General features: G+C 37.6%; 1 protein-coding gene across 3 annotated transcripts in view; it reads left to right on the top strand.

Moving 5' to 3' along the window:
* The window catches only part of tmem108 (transmembrane protein 108), a 36,830-nt gene extending 18,784 nt beyond the window's left edge, over positions 1 to 18,046 (top strand). For all 3 annotated transcript variants that reach the window (XM_055020973.1, XM_055020972.1, XM_055020974.1), the window contains exons 2-5: positions 1,931 to 2,014; positions 11,622 to 12,683; positions 13,607 to 13,758; positions 15,787 to 18,046. In XM_055020973.1, the coding sequence (XP_054876948.1) occupies positions 1,975 to 2,014; positions 11,622 to 12,683; positions 13,607 to 13,758; positions 15,787 to 15,903 (1,371 nt within the window). In that variant the 5' untranslated portion in view covers positions 1,931 to 1,974 and the 3' untranslated portion in view covers positions 15,904 to 18,046. The remainder of the gene's footprint in view (positions 1 to 1,930; positions 2,015 to 11,621; positions 12,684 to 13,606; positions 13,759 to 15,786) is intronic.
* The last annotated feature ends 427 nt before the right edge of the window (positions 18,047 to 18,473 follow it).

Here is an 18,473-nt window from a genome sequence, read left to right as displayed (position 1 = left end):
TGTGATCTCAACTGAAAGAACATCAGGACAAAATGTCAACAGTGCATAAATGTGTGATTTTCGTTCATTTGATCATATTATTTAGAAACAACTTTCTTTATAGCCAGAGATGATGAACGACAGCTGTTTCTGCTTTGCTTTAAATATCCACTCTTTCTGTCGTATCAATTTGTTGTTTTTTGATTATTTAATTTTTGGAAATTCACGTTTTTTTGGGGGGTTTTTTATATATATATATATCAATGCATTCCTTACGTTTAAATACATGAGAGAGAAGTAATAACGCTTCGGGCTGGCAGCCATCTTGTTTCACAGTTTCTATTTATTTTGGACTTTGAATTCAAGTGAACTCTACGATGGAATATCATTTTATTTTTAATTACAAGAAGAATGTCATGATATGAGAATCACTGATTTTATCAAAACTCTGACAAAAATAAAAAATAAATGGATTGCTGAGCGTTTTATACTTTGGTATAAGTTGTACAGATCACACATGGTCTGCAGTTATCAAACATATTTTGATAACTTTATTGAACCTTTCCTCATTAAAACAACTTATTTCTTGTAATTTTAAGACAATTTTCTGGTATAATTGCATCTTTATTCTCCTAATATTTTAATTAAGCAAAGATTCTCATAACCTGTCCCTAATTCTTCATTTTTACAACTCACAGAAGTGACGATTGAAATAAAAGCCACTTTTACAAGTCATTTTTAAGAAAATACATTTTAAAGAAATGTCGATTGAAATCAGAAATCGGATCTGGTATGACAAAAACTAGATTTTGTTTTTAAGCCATATCTTCCAGACTTTATATCTTATCAACCATAAGTAAAAAGATCTAGACAGGATAGAGAAACCACAGTGATGTTGTTTTTGTGATATAAGCACAAAAACAAAGAATTGTGTTGTTTACAGAGTAACTGTCAGCTAAGACTCAATATGTGACAACAGCAACAAAACTGTCTGCAATTTCTGATGGACCTTAACACATTAGTATAGCTCTGCAGCTCCTCATCTTATTTTCTCATGACACACTAGTTCAGAGCTGAAGTGTGACTCACCTGCTCAGCTGAAGACTGAGAAAGCTTTCCCCTGTTCTGCTATGAAATCAAACATTTCGCTGCTTTCTGTTCTCTGTGTTCACCTCCCCAAAGCCTCTCCAGCATGTCTGTGATTTTCAGTCACCAGCATGTCTGTTTCCTTACCAATCTGACAACATCAGACTACATCTATTTGGAAATATGACTTTTATTATATATACATATTGTTTCTACTGTATTCTTGCTGCATTAAAGCTTTGAGCTGTGTTGAAAATAAAGCATCTGTTTTTTGTTTTTTTATTTCTATGATGCTGAAGAACCAAAGAGCAAAATTGTGCCCATATGTCATCTCAAGATATCTATGGCCAACATCGGTTTCTACTTTATAGTCTTTATGTCCAGAGTTTGTAATCTTTATTTCTCGACTGCAACAGGGGAATTATGCAGAAGAAAACACAGAGCCCTGTCTTTCTCATCACATTAAAGATTTAGCCCTTTGCAGTATTGCAGTAATGCTTGTTTTCACCCCGTTGCATCTCAGCCGAGCTTCCTGTTAGCAGCTCAGGAGTTTGTATACTGTACAGATTTCATCATCATACTTGAACTGCGAGAAACACTCAATCTGAAAATGTAATTATCTAACTAAATGCTTCATCACAAAATCAAAAAACGGATTGTAAACAATTTTCTAAATGTTATTTTTTTCTAGCTTCCTGCAACAGCTAACTGTGCTACGTTACTAACCCCCAAAGTTTAGGTTAACAGTGACTAGACATTAATCAGTAAACGAATTTCTACAAAATAATCAGACCTTTACTATGTCTTGGATGTGATTTTAATACTTTAGCGGCAGGTTTAATCTTTTCTCGTGTTCTTTTTGCAGAGAACCATGAGCACTGTAGAGGAGGAGCCGGATCACATGATACCATGAAGACAAGTCTGCAGGTCCTGCGCTGCCAGCTGCTGAGTGAGTAGAGGATAGGAGGTGAATGAGGCTCAGAATCTGGCTGAATGAGGCAGAATAAGGCTGAATGAGGCTGAATGAGGCAGGCTGAATGAGGCAGAATAAGGCTGAATGAGGCTGAATGAGGCAGAATAAGGCTGAATGAGGCAGAATGATTCTCGCTTCCTGGCAGAGTGAAAGTAAACATTTCACGTAAAGAATTATAATTTGTACTTATGTGTTTTCTATGTGTCAGAAAACTAGTGCCATTCTTTTTCCTGGTTTAAGGATGCTCTATCCAAATATATTGTTGGAAAGCTAAGTGGATTGAAAGCTAAAACGTGTGATTGAAAACGTTGCTTATTGACAGAAATAAGCATTTAAAATATATCACTATGTGTAATAACGATACAAAACGTCTTGAATTTAAGTCAAGTCAAGTTTATTTGTATGTTGCATTTCAGCAACAAGACATTTCAAATTCCTTTACATTAAAATTACATGGAGTTAACAATTAAAGCATTAAATTTTCTCAAGCAGAAAAAGCATGTATCATGGTTCTTTCAATTTACTAAGATGAATCTGCACCTATTAAAGTATAACCAAACGAATCCCACAGCAGATCAGGATTCAGATGTCTAAAATATTCTTGCGTTTTGTTTTTGATTGGTGAAAATACCTCCAGAATCCTGCAGTTTGCAGACATGACATGATGTGCTTACTGCCTCTTCTCGTTGCTGCTTGTCAGTTTTGTGTTTTTTTAAATGTACAAGCTCAGGGAGGAGATGCGCTGAGCCGTGGCAGGATCCCAGCGTGGAATGTCACATGAATATGGAGCGCTGAGGTCAGACTGAGAGCCACCAGCGCTCCGGGACAGCGTGCTAAAATGGCTGATGATATCTGGTATTTACCCCCTGAACAGAACCTCGAGAGGAGCCACAGGCTGTTTCTGACAAAGTTGCCTCAATCCCTCGGAGGAGATAAACCCGGACCACTGAGAGTGCCTTAAGAGTTGGGAGAAAAGGAGAAAAAAGTCTGGGTTAAAACTGTCCAAACTTAATATCACAATTATATTTTGGAGATTTTTTTTTTCCCCTTCAACTAAATCCTTTCTTTGAAATTATAATCCCAGCTTTCTTTTATGTTTTCTGTTGGAAGTCCAGCTGAGCCCCAGGTTTCCTCAGGCTCGCTTTCATTAGGTTTTTCTTTTTCGGTTAGATGGAGCTGAAGGGGCCACCTGAGACCCGTGTCTCTAAGCACAGGTGGGGAGATTTCTCTGTGTGGAAAAGAAATCTATAGAGAAGAAAGACAGGAGATGCTGCAGATACAGCAACTAAAAGATTATTGGCTTTATAATCTGTCATTTCTCTCCTCTTACATCATATTATAATGACTTTCTTATTATCTTTTAATTAGAGATTCACATACCAATTGGTGTTTTGTTTTTTTCTATGCATTCAGCTAAAGAAATTATGACATCTTTTAAAATAGATTATTTGCAAAGTTTTCTGCTCTATGTATTCGAGCGGTGTCCAATGTGTGGCTCGGGGCCATGTGTGGCCCCTGGATTCGTCATAATTGGCCGAACACCATGAACTGTCGATGCACATGTTCTACTTTTAATTGGGGCCTAATTATTCCCGCAAATTAAAATCTTCCTGGAATTTAAAATACTAGATATGATGGAGTATTAGGTTTACGCCAAGAAAGTAGCAAAAATAAAATTACACGAATAAAGGCCTAATAAAATTATACAAGAATAAAGTACATATAGTCATATTATTGTAGCAAAGGATGCATCTGCAGCTAAAAAATACATAGAAATGAGAAAAACTCAGCTATTTCTGCTTGACTTGGCGTCACTACAGTTTAGTGACTCATTTATTGATTATTTGTTCAATTAAAAATTTTGATTTTATTATAGACTTTGAATCAGGTGAAGCGAAAACTACCAACTGCCAAATCTGGGTAGAAATTATTTACAGACATGAAAATTTTTCATCTTAAATTTAAAATGTATACATTTTTATACAGTTTTGGCTTAATGGCATGTTTTAGAGTCTGTATACTCCAGTTGATCCAATCTATTACTGAATTAGTTGAAGATTATTTCAGTAATCAATTGATCGCAATTAATTGTTTCAGCATTTATCAGATATAAAAATATTTTCTTACATGACCATTTAAACCCACAATTAGACGTTTGGACACAGTTGATGTAAACTCAACAGTGATTCTCTAAGATTTTTATCCCTTAGATGTTTAACTTAAGTATTAAATATGTTTGTCTTAAAACAAAAGTATAAAAGGAGCCAAACTCTGAAGGAAATCTTTGAAAGAGCTTTTGATCCAGACTTTTTGAAGTTCTTGGAGTATGGAAGTGAAGTGCATAGAAAGAAGGGTCAGTCAGTGAAAACAGATTTAATATTCTAGTTTTATCTCAATCGGGCTCTTTAAAAGTGAACATGTTTTAATTGTTTGTAAGCCAGAGCCTTAAGTGTGCACCTCCTCAGACTCTGTTTTTTTCCAGATTCCAGAGAACTTCCTGTTTAATGTCTCTGCTTCCTGTCACATCCCATCGCTGCTGTGACAGCAGCTAAATCGTTCCCCAAGTAAACAGCGCAGGGACTCTTTGTTGCTCTTGTTTCTGCATTCTCTCACTGTCTGATTTTCAGATAAACAAGTTCAAAGCTGCTGTAACCTGACAAACAATTTCTGAGCCGTTCAAACAGGAAGCCATTACCCTGCACCGAGAGCTTTGCCTCTTATCTCTGAGCTCACATCTGTGGAGTCCCCCTCCCCCTCTCCGCCTCCTCCCTCCGCCCTCGTACTCCGCCCATCCAGGCCTCTTCCAGCGCGTCCCAGACGTCCACAGGATGTGCCCTATCTGTCTGTGTCCGCCCCTGGGACACAGACCTACCCAGGATGGTAGACATCCACACCCATAAGCAAACCAGAGGAATTTGACTGTTTGTGCCTTTGCAGAGATCCATCAGGATGAAGATGAGAAGTATCAACGTTTTCTCAGTGAACGTCACTGAAACAAATCTGGAGATTACTGCCTTCTATGCAATCAAGGCTCTAAAAGGAGAATTTAAGTGCCAGTAATTCTTAATGCCACCTTTTATATCTATTATGCTTCCTTGAACAGGTTAGGATATATCTATGTGATATACTCTACATTTTTTCACAAGATCATTTTGGTCTGCTCAGTTCTGAATACAACAAGAAAATTTCCGTAGTTTATTAGAAAACATTTGTGGCAGTTTGAATTTAGGTTGAAGGCAGCAGAAATGAAATATAATCCTTTTACGTGCAACTAAAGCTTGTGATTAATGGGAACAACTTGAGAGTGCATCAGCTGACTGTTATTGAGCATCTTGTCATATTTTGGTATGTGGCTAATAACTGTTGACGAATTTTTGAAGGTCATTAATTGGGAAATTAATCAAGTTTTGATCCCTTGTGGATTTATTCTGTGAGAGCAGAGTTCTTCAAAGTAAAGCATGAAGATGAAGTTAAAGATCTAAAGCCAAATTATTTTAGTGATTCATGAATTAATCAAATGAATTATAATAGGATTGCATGACATTGCCGTTGTTCGCACTTTATGATTGTCTGCTCGTTTGACAATCATAATAGTTTCTACATCAGTTATACTTCTGTCAGGAATAATGTGTTGCATTTATTTGCTCTATATGCCATCATGATTGTTCCATTGTGTCCCTAAAGGTGAAGCTGAGCATTATAGTGATTCATCTCCAGGTTTTAAATAATTTTTTCATCGTTAGGTGTTCGGTCTCATTAGGAAACCAGTTGGAGGCGCGCGGAAGAAGCTTGACGGTGATTGCAGGAAATAAGAAGGAGACATGATTAAAAGGAGTGATGAATAATGGTATATGCAGACAAAACTGCTATTTGTATGTTTATAACTAGACATAATGTTACAAATTACAGATCATAGAGGTGGTGGATCCATTGAAGCCAGCCAAGGTCACAATTGCTGTCCAGGTGCAATAATTTAATCTTAGTAGCAGTTGGCCAGCAGCTCCTCAGTCGCCATCCTGATAAAAGGTTTTGTCTGCCTGAAGCTGATGGATCTGATCTGTTTACTCTAAGCTTTGAATTAGAGGCTCCATATTTAAGGTCTACTTTGATTTCAGTTTGTCAGCCTTTTTTTACCTCAAAAGCGTGTTTTGAATTCGAGCTTTGTTAAGGAATAATATGCAGAAGGGAGAGTGCAGGTGTGGTGTGAAATTGGCTCATTGGTATTCGAATCTGTGCTGTAGATATTTCTCTCCTTTTGCCCTGGGGGGGTACATCACAGAGGGTTTTTTATTACTGTGGAGTGGATATGATCAGCATTAATGAACCTAAATGTGGCTTAGTAGTGGTGAGAGCATCTTTCAATACTGTCTTTAATTTTGGTGCCTTTGGTGTCTAAAGGAAGATGTCACACATGGTTGCTCACAGACTGGATGTAAAATATTTTTTAAATAAATATAATGTTCATAATGACTTCATTAGGAGCTCGGACATTTGTATATTTCAAATCTTGACAACCATAACATAGATTATGATGTTATAGTATTGTACTTTTGATTAGAAGATTCAGAAGTAGTAAGAATAATAATTCTGACTTTAATATAGAATTTATTTCAATGCTCTTAATCCACTTGTAATCTGAAGCACAAACAAACAAATCTAGAGACATAAAGTTAAATTATCTGACTAAAAAATGTCTGAATTCTGAGGGGGTTTTTTTCTACACCCACAAACCAATGAATATTTACTTGTCACCTTGGCCACATTGGCAGTGGATCTGTATTTTGTTTCCTCCACATTCAGTGAAGTTATTTCCTGTCATGCGGCTGAGCAGGGATGACAGAGCAGTAACGGTTCAGGATCAGAGATAAACCGTCGCCATTATGATGATGGATGAGTTTCCAGTGTTTGTTTTTGGCTCCTTGTAGAGCATCCAGTTGGAGTGAGCTTCTGCCAGCTGTTCTCTGATGATGCTGTGAAATCAGATTCAACACTCGCTTCACAAACAGACTCTTTGTGCACCCAGTGGAGCGTCAGGTTGGTGCAGAAATGGTAGTTTCCACACATCAGGTTAAGCACTTCAGTATTTTGGACGAATCGGCTGAATTTAATCAAAAGCTAAGAATTTAGTGAGCAGGAGTAATTGTGATTGTTACCATTCCACCGATGTGAGTTTAAATGTAGTGACCGCCACTTTGGACCCATGACATTGAGTCTAATGTTGAGTGATTGGTGGGACAAAGTCTTTCTGTGGATCAGCGGGCAGGATCCTGCTTTACACCATGATTTATTGATGTCCTAGAAAGCATCAATGGAGGACTTCAGCGATCGACGCCGGCCTCTCATGCATTCAAAATATCTTAATTCAGCAGGTTTGTTGCATGAATTGCCATTTATCTATGTAGTTGTATAAGGCAAAACAAGTTAGAGCTACTATTTAGCTAAATAAGGGTAAGATCTCTGAATAAATATGCCTTGGCATTGTTTTCTGTTTTCAAAGAGTTACCTTCAGCTTAGTATTCCCATTAAAATCTACTGGTTTGGCCTTTTAGTCGTGTGAGGAAACTGAAAATTTTGATCAATAGTTGCTTTTTGGTGACAAGGATAAATGAAGTAAAGCGTTCCTCCTTCATTCTCCTCTCTCTCAAATGCTTGTTCCTCTACGCTGCCTCATCGTATTGTCAGTGCTTTGCCGCAATAATAGATGTTCATAAATCTTATGCTTCCTGGGTCTTTTCAATCATCTCTCTTTTGTTAATTCGTCTCTGTGCAGGCCATGCCTGGATTTCTGTCTCCATTCATCTTTTCACCTTACAAACACCTGCTGGAAAAAGTTTAAACTAACATTTACATAAACATATGCAACATTTACATATGCAACAAAAGGCTGCAAAAATATATATTATTATATACCTGTATAAAAGGTAAAAAGGAAGTTTAAAACACATTTGCTGCTGATTTGACTGACTTGAGATTGCCTCAAGGTTGTTATGTGTTGTGTAATCTGCTTATAAACGTTGATATAATAAACTCTAAGTATTTTTCTTGCATTTGTTTATGCTCATGGAGAATTTTACAATAATAAGTCACCAAAAAACACTAAATCAGAGTTGGAGTGCATCCTAAACAGTATTTATTGTACATAATTATTCTCACTTCAATCATTTATCAAATTTTGGCCAACTTAAAAAAATCTCCTTTTCCCATCTAATATCTCAGAGATCATCTTTAAAGGGGAACTGTTATACAAAACTCATATCCTGCACATTTTTATACTTTCATTTTGATCTCAACTATTTCTAAAATCAGCACAAGTGCTTAAAAAAACACCCTAATGTTTTTTGGCAATATGTTAATGGTTTTCTTTGTTTGGAAAAGGAGCCAATTTTAAAACTCCCGAGTATTAAGTCACATTGATGCCATTACGTAGCAACCCTAGTGATGCTAAGCTTGTTACCTAGCATGAAAATAATTAACTTGTTTTAAACTGTATAGAACATAAAGTACACACATGTTAAAAGTTATGTGACTTCTAAAAGGAATCTGTTGCGGAGTACTTTGACCAGAAAAATATGCAAGTCACAATTTTCAAAATTCATGTGTAAGGAAATGTTTAATATATATATATACAAATTCAAGTCTTATTTGTGTTATATCAAATCTGATAAAGTACTTTTTGTGGTTTTAAAGTGTTGAAATATGGAAAATTTCAAGGGCTATGAATTCTTTTGGGTAACAATTTGGCATACTTTACATCTTAAAAAGCTTAAAACTCGTAATCATCTGCAATGATTTCCGCCATTCATAATCAGCAAAGGTCTTAATGCCTGTGGATTATATTAAAGAAGATCAAGCAATCATAAATCAGCAACAACTTAGTATTTTGCACCTGGAGTCACAGATCTGTCACAGACCAATTTAACTTGGTTAGTGGGAAACTGTTCTGACCCATTATTCTGCATGTCTGTGTGATTGATTCGAGAGGAGGATGACTATTGATTCAGAAGCAGAGTTTGAATCATCATTGAGTTTCTCCTGATTCTGATGTTCTTACATTTCACTTTGCTAATTTGGCTATTTTTGGTTGTATACTCTCCTGTTTCTAAGAAATTTTAATCAAAATGATCTTGTCTCATTTTCTCTCTCCTCTCTATTTCTTTTTGAAGATGTAAACTTGGTTTCCTTAGTTACTGATAGAGGACCATAAATGACAGTCTGAAGACTCAGAGTTTTCTGCAACTCCATGTTTTTCCTTTTATTTCCCAGTGACTCTGATTCAGAAACCCAAGGCTTTTTATTCCCTGCCAGAGGAAACTCTCTTATGTTTGGTTTTGGGATTGTGTTTGGACAAAATAATATAATTAGAAGCTTTAATAGGTACTGTACCACCATTGTTTTCAAAAATGCACTAGCGTTAAATAGGGGTAAAATATGGGTCTTTTATGTACCAAGAAAAGAAAAACATTTCAAAAAGTTTTACTAATAGGATCATTTTTATGTATGTGTTACAATAAACACATTTTTGATAATACAAACAAGTTGAAACATGAGTTTTGTGTATCAGCAATTGTCTCTGTCAGACCTTTTTTTGGGTAAAAGGTAGAAGGTTTTGATCTATGCCCTGTTTTGGTAACATTTCATAAATGCATGTTTTACAATCTGAAAATCCGAAATCCATTCAAATCTTATCTAAATATTAAAATTGTTCCTGTTATATTACAAAAAAGGATAAAGGCAGAAGTGATTTACAATTTTCCTGCTGTCAACATATCCCATTAAAACGTGAAAACCTGACATCTGATGAATCCGGATAAAGTTTATTCCTCTGTGGCTCAGGGCTCAGCTGTTGTCTGAATAATAGAAAATAAATAATAGAAAAGAATCAGTCAGCCACAGTGTTGTTCCTGAATGGCATACGTCTGCATTACCAGTGATGGCACAAACTGTCAAAACATGTCACTGCATTCCACATCATGCTGCCATAAAATAAATACCTCCAGAAAAATTCAGCATTTAGTATTCAGCAGTTCAACACTCTGTGTACTCTGTGTCCTTGTTTTAAAAATGTGCACACTCAGAGCTACAGACTCATCCAAGAGCCATAAAGGGTGATTATGTCTTTTTTTCCTGATTTAATTGTGGTTATTAAGTAGCTTTTGTGGGACAAAATAGCTTACTTGTAAATTCATGGATGCAAGTGCTAAACATTTTTTGTGTGATAAGCAGTTATACTCACGTTACCTATCAGAAGTCATTATCTCATGGTTGATTGGTGTGACTTGCATCAGCATCTGGGGCGTGTCATGGCTCAGTGGTAGAGCAGACGCACCACAGAGGCTGCAGGACTCGACACAGTGGTACAATTTGTACCTCGTACCATCGGCATCATGTCTTCCCTTTCTCTTTCTGCCCTTCTTCCTTTTTTTTATTTCCTTTATTTAACAAGGTAAACTCCGTTGAGATCTGGATCTCATTTTCAAGAGGGACCCGGGCAATGTCCATCTACTTTGGAATAAAGGCTACTAGTGCCACTGGATACATTAATGCAAAATGTATTCGTCTCTAGTGCTTTTAAGAACAGCCCAAGGTCTTTAAAAAAAAACACCCTGTCGGTTTTTGGCAATAAGTTAATGTTTTTCTGGTGTCTGGAAAATGTTTTGTATCCCCCATAGACCTGTCCTAATATGTTCAAGGAAGCATCATTGGTCATCTTTAAAAACAAAAAGACACCAATCAGCATCAAACAAATATGCACATGCATAACTCAGTCCTAGCTGCTCTAAATGGTAAATTGACTAAGCTTACAAACATGCACACATTCATACTCCAATATGCAGATGGGCAGATAACATAAAATTAAGTGCCTGATTGAGGAAGCTGGAATTGAACCCACACCTTTCAGCAACCCATGCTGGGCAATGTCCATAAATGGTCAGAGAAGAAGAGACATTAATAAGCCCTTCCACACTCCTCCCTCCTATGGATTTCATGTTGTCTGGATAACAAGTTAGAACCGATAATCCCTCGACAGCTGCTAATAGCTTGTCACTTCATAGGACCGACACAGAGGAGCCAAATCTGTCGGATGGTTTTAGCATGTTAAGCTGGTCATTTTTGACACAAAGCTCTTTGGATTTTTTCACAGAATGAAGCCAGATAATTGCTTTTTACTTTACTGCCACAGCTGATAGCTCTGTAGGGATTTCAGAGTCTTTCCTCTACAATGTTTGAAGTAGAAGACGTCCTCCGTTACCTCATGCATGCAAGGATTTGCGCAGTGATACCAGTCTGCTGAATAATGTAGTTAATAAAGCTATTTAATTAAAGTAGGTGAGTGACACACCAGTTGAGTTGATTAAATCCTGAGAAGCGTAATGAATTCAAGACGAGGCTTCCTGTCTGATCTGAACACCTGAGAGGGTCAGTTTTAGCTGCAGCTTGCAATAATACGCTTGGAAGAAATAATGACTGCTTAAATCTGCCAGACATGATGAAATATGTATTTATGGGCGAGAATTTAGTTTTGAATGAACCTGTTCTTGTTGATTAGATGCTAATAATTAGAATTCCCATGGTGTTTCTACAGGTGTTCTGGCATTTCTAGCACTGACCATTGGAGTGGCTTTGCCAACACCGGAGCCGTACCCAAGCCACATATCCCAGGACTCTGTCTACATGGCAACCACCCACAGCGGCTCCCTATCTCACACCAAACCTCCCTCTCCGGACTGGCATCAGGAAGGCTCCACCAGTGGGGAATGGTCATCCAGAGGCGCACCATCCTCAAAGATCGTCCTTGCTACTACTGGCCTCCCTCCTTCCATCATGCTTGACACAAACATTGTCACACCAAGCACTGTGAGCACTGATAGCCATGTAACTCGCCCCTTGGGGCCCAGTTCTGAAACTGTAAACGATGGCAGCGGCGTTATGTCCAAGTTTGAATCAGTTAGAAAGGATACAGACGAGAGAAAGAAGCCTCAGGATCTTACCGATTCCATACAGTTGTGGCCCTCCACTCATCCTCTTTCACCAGCTGACGTTGATCCTCCACAGGGCCTGAAACTCAGGGAGCAGGTTATTGGATCCCCAGAGTTGTTTGTGTCCCACACCATCGTTCTGCGACAGGTTCCTGGTGTGGATGAGGCGCCCACAGCTCAGTTGCTGATGAAGTCAACCGAAGGACCCGCAACGCCAGTCCCCAGCCCTTTGGAAAAGTTTACTTCTCCTGCACCCATTCCAGTCAAATCCACCGAAGCGAGCATGAAAACACACAAACCAACAGTCATCTCTATCAACTCTTCAGGCACCACCGAGGAGACCCGGGTAGTTCTGGGTAACGGGACAGACAGCTCACCTTTGGGACACCAGCTGGGTCACGTAACTGGCCTTGCAAGCCTGTTCTCCAACAGCACCTCGGGCCGGGCCGAGGAGGCGTCCACTCTCGGAAACAGCTCGAAGGCTCCCTTCACAGACAGCGGGAACTTCCTCAACAGACAGCTCCCAGCCACAACCAGCGAGCCCGCTGCAGCCGGTAACAGCTTGGGCTCCACCGTCAACCCCCAACTGTCGCCAACGACCATCTGCCTAAACATGATGGACATCGTGTGGATTGTGCTGGCGATCAGTGTGCCTGTTTCCTCCATTTGTAAGTAACATCATCTGTAATGCAAACATAAGAAATCTCCCAAGAATTGGAAAATCAAGACAAGCTGTTTAATTTTTCACGTTTGGCAAGTTACAAGCGTCTTCCACTTTTAGTTTGTGGGACAGGGGCTGATCATCTTTAGGGATTCTGCAGCGCCCCCTAATGGATGGAGTAGAAAATCAGTGTGAATGAATAATTAAAAAGAACAGATTTGTTTAATTTGAGTTTGTGAATATTTTAAAATGGATGGGTCTGTATAGAATCTTAATTAATAGAATATTTTTATACAGGAATGGCGCTCAGTGACAAAAGCAATTTCCAAATTTCTTTCTAAATCCCAAGGGAAAACTTAAAAGTAACAAACATCTGTCATTTTGATACTCCTTAGCAATCATAGCAACGCATGTTTTTAAAAAACATATTTACATTTTTAATAAAACATAAACTTTCATAATGACCTTTTACATTAATCCCCTCCATGCCCATCCAAGCTGAAACGTTCTCACAGCTTTATCAGCATATAATCTGTGAGCTCATCTCCTTCCATTGTTGAGTTTCACAGAATATTCAGAGTTGACTTTCCTTGCCTAAATTGATCTCTAAGGTTTCTCAGGATGCATTTCGACAGCTGACAGAAACCCCCTCAGGGCTCCATGTTAATAGCAAAATAGTTTCAACAGGAGGAATATGCTTAACCTGAGGCAAAATACAGTTTTCTACATTTTAATCAGTTCTTTTTGGAGACTTTTTTTTTCTTGATAATCCTTGTTTGGATCTGACTATATAAACAAATTTCTAAGCTATGTTTTGGGATATTTTTCACCTTTCAACCAAATGTCATTCTACAGTAGCTTGTTCTGAGACATGACAGCTTCTATTTGACTGTTTTCTGAACTAACCCCTGCTGTGTTGTCCTACCATAGCTGTGCTGTTGACAGTGTGCTGCATGAGGAGGAAGAAGAAGTCAACCAATCAGGAGAACAACCTCAGTTACTGGAACAACGCCATCACTATGGACTACTTCAGCAGACACGCCGTGGAACTGCCCAGAGAGATCCATAATCTGGAGAGCGAGGTACAAACCACCCACTCGCTACGGCTCTATCACTGCGCAGCAGCACTACACACTCGGAAGTGCCAGGACATTTACTTGCTTCACCGCAGGTCAGCAGAATGCTGTTAATGAGCATGGAAACAACAAGAGCATCCAGGTCCAATCTCCCCTGTCAGCAAGCCTCCAGGTGCCTGCTGATGCAAACTTAACGCTTGAATTGTGTTTACGCAATTCTCTCCTTGTTTTTTTAGGAACAAGAAGAGAATTTCTACTTATGGTCTCTTTTTAAGGAGACTGAATATTTTCATAGATTAGTTTGTTTTAAGCGTTGTTTTAATTGCATCACAACATAATGAAAAATCTATTATGGTTAGCTACAAAATCCTGGACAGTATTGAACAGAATCATAAGAGTGTTTGTTTCTAAGGTCCAACTTCAGATTTTTGATTTGCCCCTTCATTTTTTCTGCTTTTGTGATTAAAGTTCATTCTAAAACATGATCAGTGTGCAGCAGCTGTTTGCTCCTCAACAGAGCACCATTAATGACATCAAGTAAAAAAAAGCAGCTTTGTTAAATTCAACGTTCTCCAAAAAGTTAATGCTCCTTAAATAAGTTCAGCTGAATATGTTTGTCCACAACACTGGAAAAAGTGTAAGTAAATATTTGCCAATCTCCAAATAACATATAAACAGCGATAGTTTCTTAACTTTACATAAGACAGCAGGCTTAATATCAAATTTAGTTTTAAAAACTCTTGTTTTCTTACCTGAGCATACAAAAAAGTTACACACTATAATTATTATTTTTTAAATATATAGAAATACATTTGTTTTCATTATTTGTTCTGGAAATTTTTGAGAAATTTTGTTTTCTTTTTAGCAGCGTTTGGATTTGCCACCATGTGGGTTAGCGTTATGCTACGCTGACACCATTTCACCATCTTAAAATTGGAAAAACCAAACTTTTAGCATTATTGAAATTCATTGTAATTGAACAGTTTGCATGTTTTATTAAATTATTACATTTATTTTAAAAAATCTATTTTTAAAATAGATTGCTTTAGCTACACAAAGTCCAATTTAAATACTCCTTTAGCTTTTAAAAAGAACTTTAAAAAGAGACAAACTTTTCATTACAAGTATGAATTAAACAGAAAAGTCTCACCATATTTTACCATAATATGATGGTTAATTCTTCTTTAAACTGAACAATTAAAACCATAAATCTCCCAGGCTGTCAATTCCCACCTGAAGATTGAAGCTTCTTGGTGCATTACAGCTCCATCTACTGGAAAAGGAAATGCATGACCTCTGTTCGGATTCCAGAGCTGCAAATTCACCTCTTCTGTCGTTTGTTTGCAAGTTTCTGTTTATCATCTTTGCAGTCATGGCTTCTTTCTGTGTCTTCTTTCTTGTGGTTCTCTCCTGTTGTTTCATTTGCATTGCCCTGCTACCTTTGGGGCTGTCAGGACAGAGACGATGAGGTCGGATCATGTATGGCATGCCTTTGGTGACATCCAGGTGTTATTAATCCCCCCTCCTCATGCTTTACGTGTTCCTGTAGAGCAGATTTCTCTAACTGTAGCTTCCCTCGGAGGCCTGTAGGTAAATGAAAAGGCAGGGCTCCGATCATAAATCTAGACAGGGGGATGCTGTGTGATTAGATTGGGCCTCACTGATGAAACGGCTTCATTCCTGCTGGAAAACAAATCATTTTGTTTTTTCCACACCTCCTTCCTCCTCCAGCTCCACTTCATTACCGCTGACTCACCACCATTAGCCCCCCGCTCTTCCCTCTGCCTTCACCTCTGCAGTTAACGTTTTCTTCTGAGTCATCTGTCCCCATTGTTTCTCAGCCTTTCACATCCACCCCACTCTTCCTTTTGTTTTTACAGATACTCTACCCTGCTCTCTTTACGCTTCACTGTATCCTAGCTCTTCATTTGGTACTAGATATGGGGTTAGATTTGGTTTAGGTTTGGTTTAGCGCCATCATAGAAATCAACATTTTTTTGGCATGCACTAAAGGTTTTCTGTTTGAATTTTCAGGAGCATGACACTTGCCTGCCCCCTAATGGAGACTACAGTGGCAGCAGCGTGGTCCTGGTTAACCCTTTCTGCCAGGAGACCCTCTTCATCAACAGAGACAAAGCCTCTGCCATGTAGTGACGGTTCCTGCTCCTCCTGCTGCGGCCGTCTATTTTATACACTGGATTAAATATTCAGAAACTTTTAACAACACAAAGAGCAACCCGAACGAAAAGCGACACTAAAACAGATGTTATTTACGAGGATGCACCTGCATATTTTTCTGATGTACATTTTCTACAAGAAGGCTTAATTGTGATAAAGGTTTCTATTGTCTTTATATAATACAGAGTATATGTGAGTTTTGTCGCATTACAGTGGCTTAATAGTAATTGCACTGTGGATGTTTGCCACATAAAATCTGCTTTAGAAGAAAAAGGTGTGCTATGAAACCTTTAAAGCTGTTATTTGTATTTTTTTTCTTTGAAAATTAATTCCAAAATACAAAAGCCTGCTGAACTTGAACATAGCAACTACTTATTTAAAGAGGAAAACAGAGATGAAAAATCAGGGCCTGTGTTTATCAACTCTTCAGAAAATACAGATCCAATCAGAAGTTTACATTATTCATCATCAACAAAAATGTCTTATTAGTTGAGGCTTTTAATTATTTACTTTAGTGGTTTGTTTTCCAGGCTGAAGTGATTATTCAAAATATAACTGCAATTATTTTTTAAAAGAAGTATTGGGTGGCTAATTATTGTGAATTTGATTAAATTGCAAACATGGTTTCACTTCCAAAAGTATTTGTCTAAATGTCCCTTAGCAAGTTTAACCCATACTGTATTGCTTTTATAGCAATTAATAAGGTTTGGACATTAATAAGGTTTATTGTTTACAAGACAATAATCACAAACATGCCTTAAAGAATAGATCTAATGTGAATAATTCAAGCTTCTGGTTCAGCACTGACCTCAAACCAAATAAAAACTTTAACCAATACTCAAAAATTGTCTTATAATTAACCAATTTAAATTAATTCTACACATGCTATCAAGAAACTGAGCCTGATTTCTTGTCAGAATTATCCCAAGATTAAGTTTAGGTTGTTTACTGGAGGTAAAAAGTAAAAAGGCCTCATCCTTAGAGGCAACTTTTAAATTCAACTGATGCTTCAACTAATTCCACACAGGAAATGCCTTTAGAGAAAGTTTGCTCATAAAAACTACTTTGTTTGAATAAAATGAAAATACTACACAATACACATCATCTATATGGTAAACATAATGCCCTTCATCTTGACATTTTCTATAAAAATGTTTCAACAATTAGTACATTTAACATCTTAATGTTATTAAAATGTTTAGGTATTTATACATGGACCTGATAAGGCAGTTTGGTAAACGCAGGCCCAGATTCTACTGACTGATTTGACCAGAATATTTAAGAGTCTTTGGATTTTAGAGAATTCAATTGTTCTAAAATGACTTTTCCTCTGATGCGTCACCAGCTTTTCTGAGGAGGGACAATGTAGATGTCTTAATGTTGGCTCTTTATACCTGTTTGGGTGTGATGGAGCGAAATTAACAGCTTGTGTACTGAATGAGCATATCAGCGTGACCAGATGAATTGTACCCTGTTTACCAAATATCCTGGTTACTGAAGGCTCATCATGACGTTGGGTCTTTGTTTGCTCAGTTTGGTCCGTTTGTCCCTACGTCTGCCTCTGAATGTGTGTCTGTCTCTTGTCTATGTTGTGGAGAGAGCTTTTCAACACTGTAGGAAACAAAATAGCTCATCCTCTCTGCTGTAGCCGTCTCCATTAATGTGTTTGTTGAAGTGTTGAATGATTGTGAATCACATAAAAATACAGTGAGGCAAACAGTGTGTGCTGAATATTTTCTGTAAGAGCTGGTTCTACTGAATAGTTTGTGGTCCCGCTGTCATCTGTTTCACTTTTGCATTGCTGCAGTTTAAATCAATAATCAATGCTGGCTGCTGCCTCTGTTGTTGCTAAAGATTTTATTTTGTATTTTCGCGTTACAAGGCATCAGTTGTGAAATCACCAGGTCGAAAGGTGGTGCTGAACAATACAACTATACATGAAAATATCTCCTGCATCAGATGCTCACAGCTGGGCTTGTTTTGCACGCTCAAAATGTGAATATTTTAACAAAACGTTCAGTGGCACGGTGGAGCAGTGTTTAAACATAATGTTATTTTTTGTACTGTAGTATACACTGTACTTTTTACTGCTGAGCAATAAAACAGAAGAAAAACACCCAAATGACTGAATTTGCCTCATTTATTATTTTTCGAGCGTTTTGATTACCAGATATTGTGGTTTACAAAAGCACTGAGCTTTTTTATTGCATTTCATTCAAACATACAGTTTTAATTGACTATAGGGGGTAAGAAATGTGAAACGCTGAGCATTATGTTACTTCCATTTAATGAAATTTGTAAAATAACATCTTCCTCCCAAAGAATTTAAGAGTTTGTGGTTGCAACATTACAAAATGCGGAAAAAATATAGGGAAAACATGAAACCTGTTATATTTTTAAAATATTTCTAATTTAACTATACTGTGAGTCCACAAACATCACACACACACACACACACACACATCTTGTGTGTGAGCAAGCTTTAATGACTATAATTAAAGCTTGTGTGTTAAATTTGTTAAATCTAAGTGGTGACCTTTTGG

The sequence above is a fragment of the Poeciliopsis prolifica genome, unplaced genomic scaffold (assembly GCF_027474105.1).
Source record: "Poeciliopsis prolifica strain line A6 unplaced genomic scaffold, Auburn_PproV2 SCAFFOLD072, whole genome shotgun sequence".
Classification (NCBI taxonomy): Eukaryota; Metazoa; Chordata; class Actinopteri; order Cyprinodontiformes; family Poeciliidae; genus Poeciliopsis; species Poeciliopsis prolifica.
This window is presented reverse-complemented; position numbering and strand designations above follow the sequence as displayed.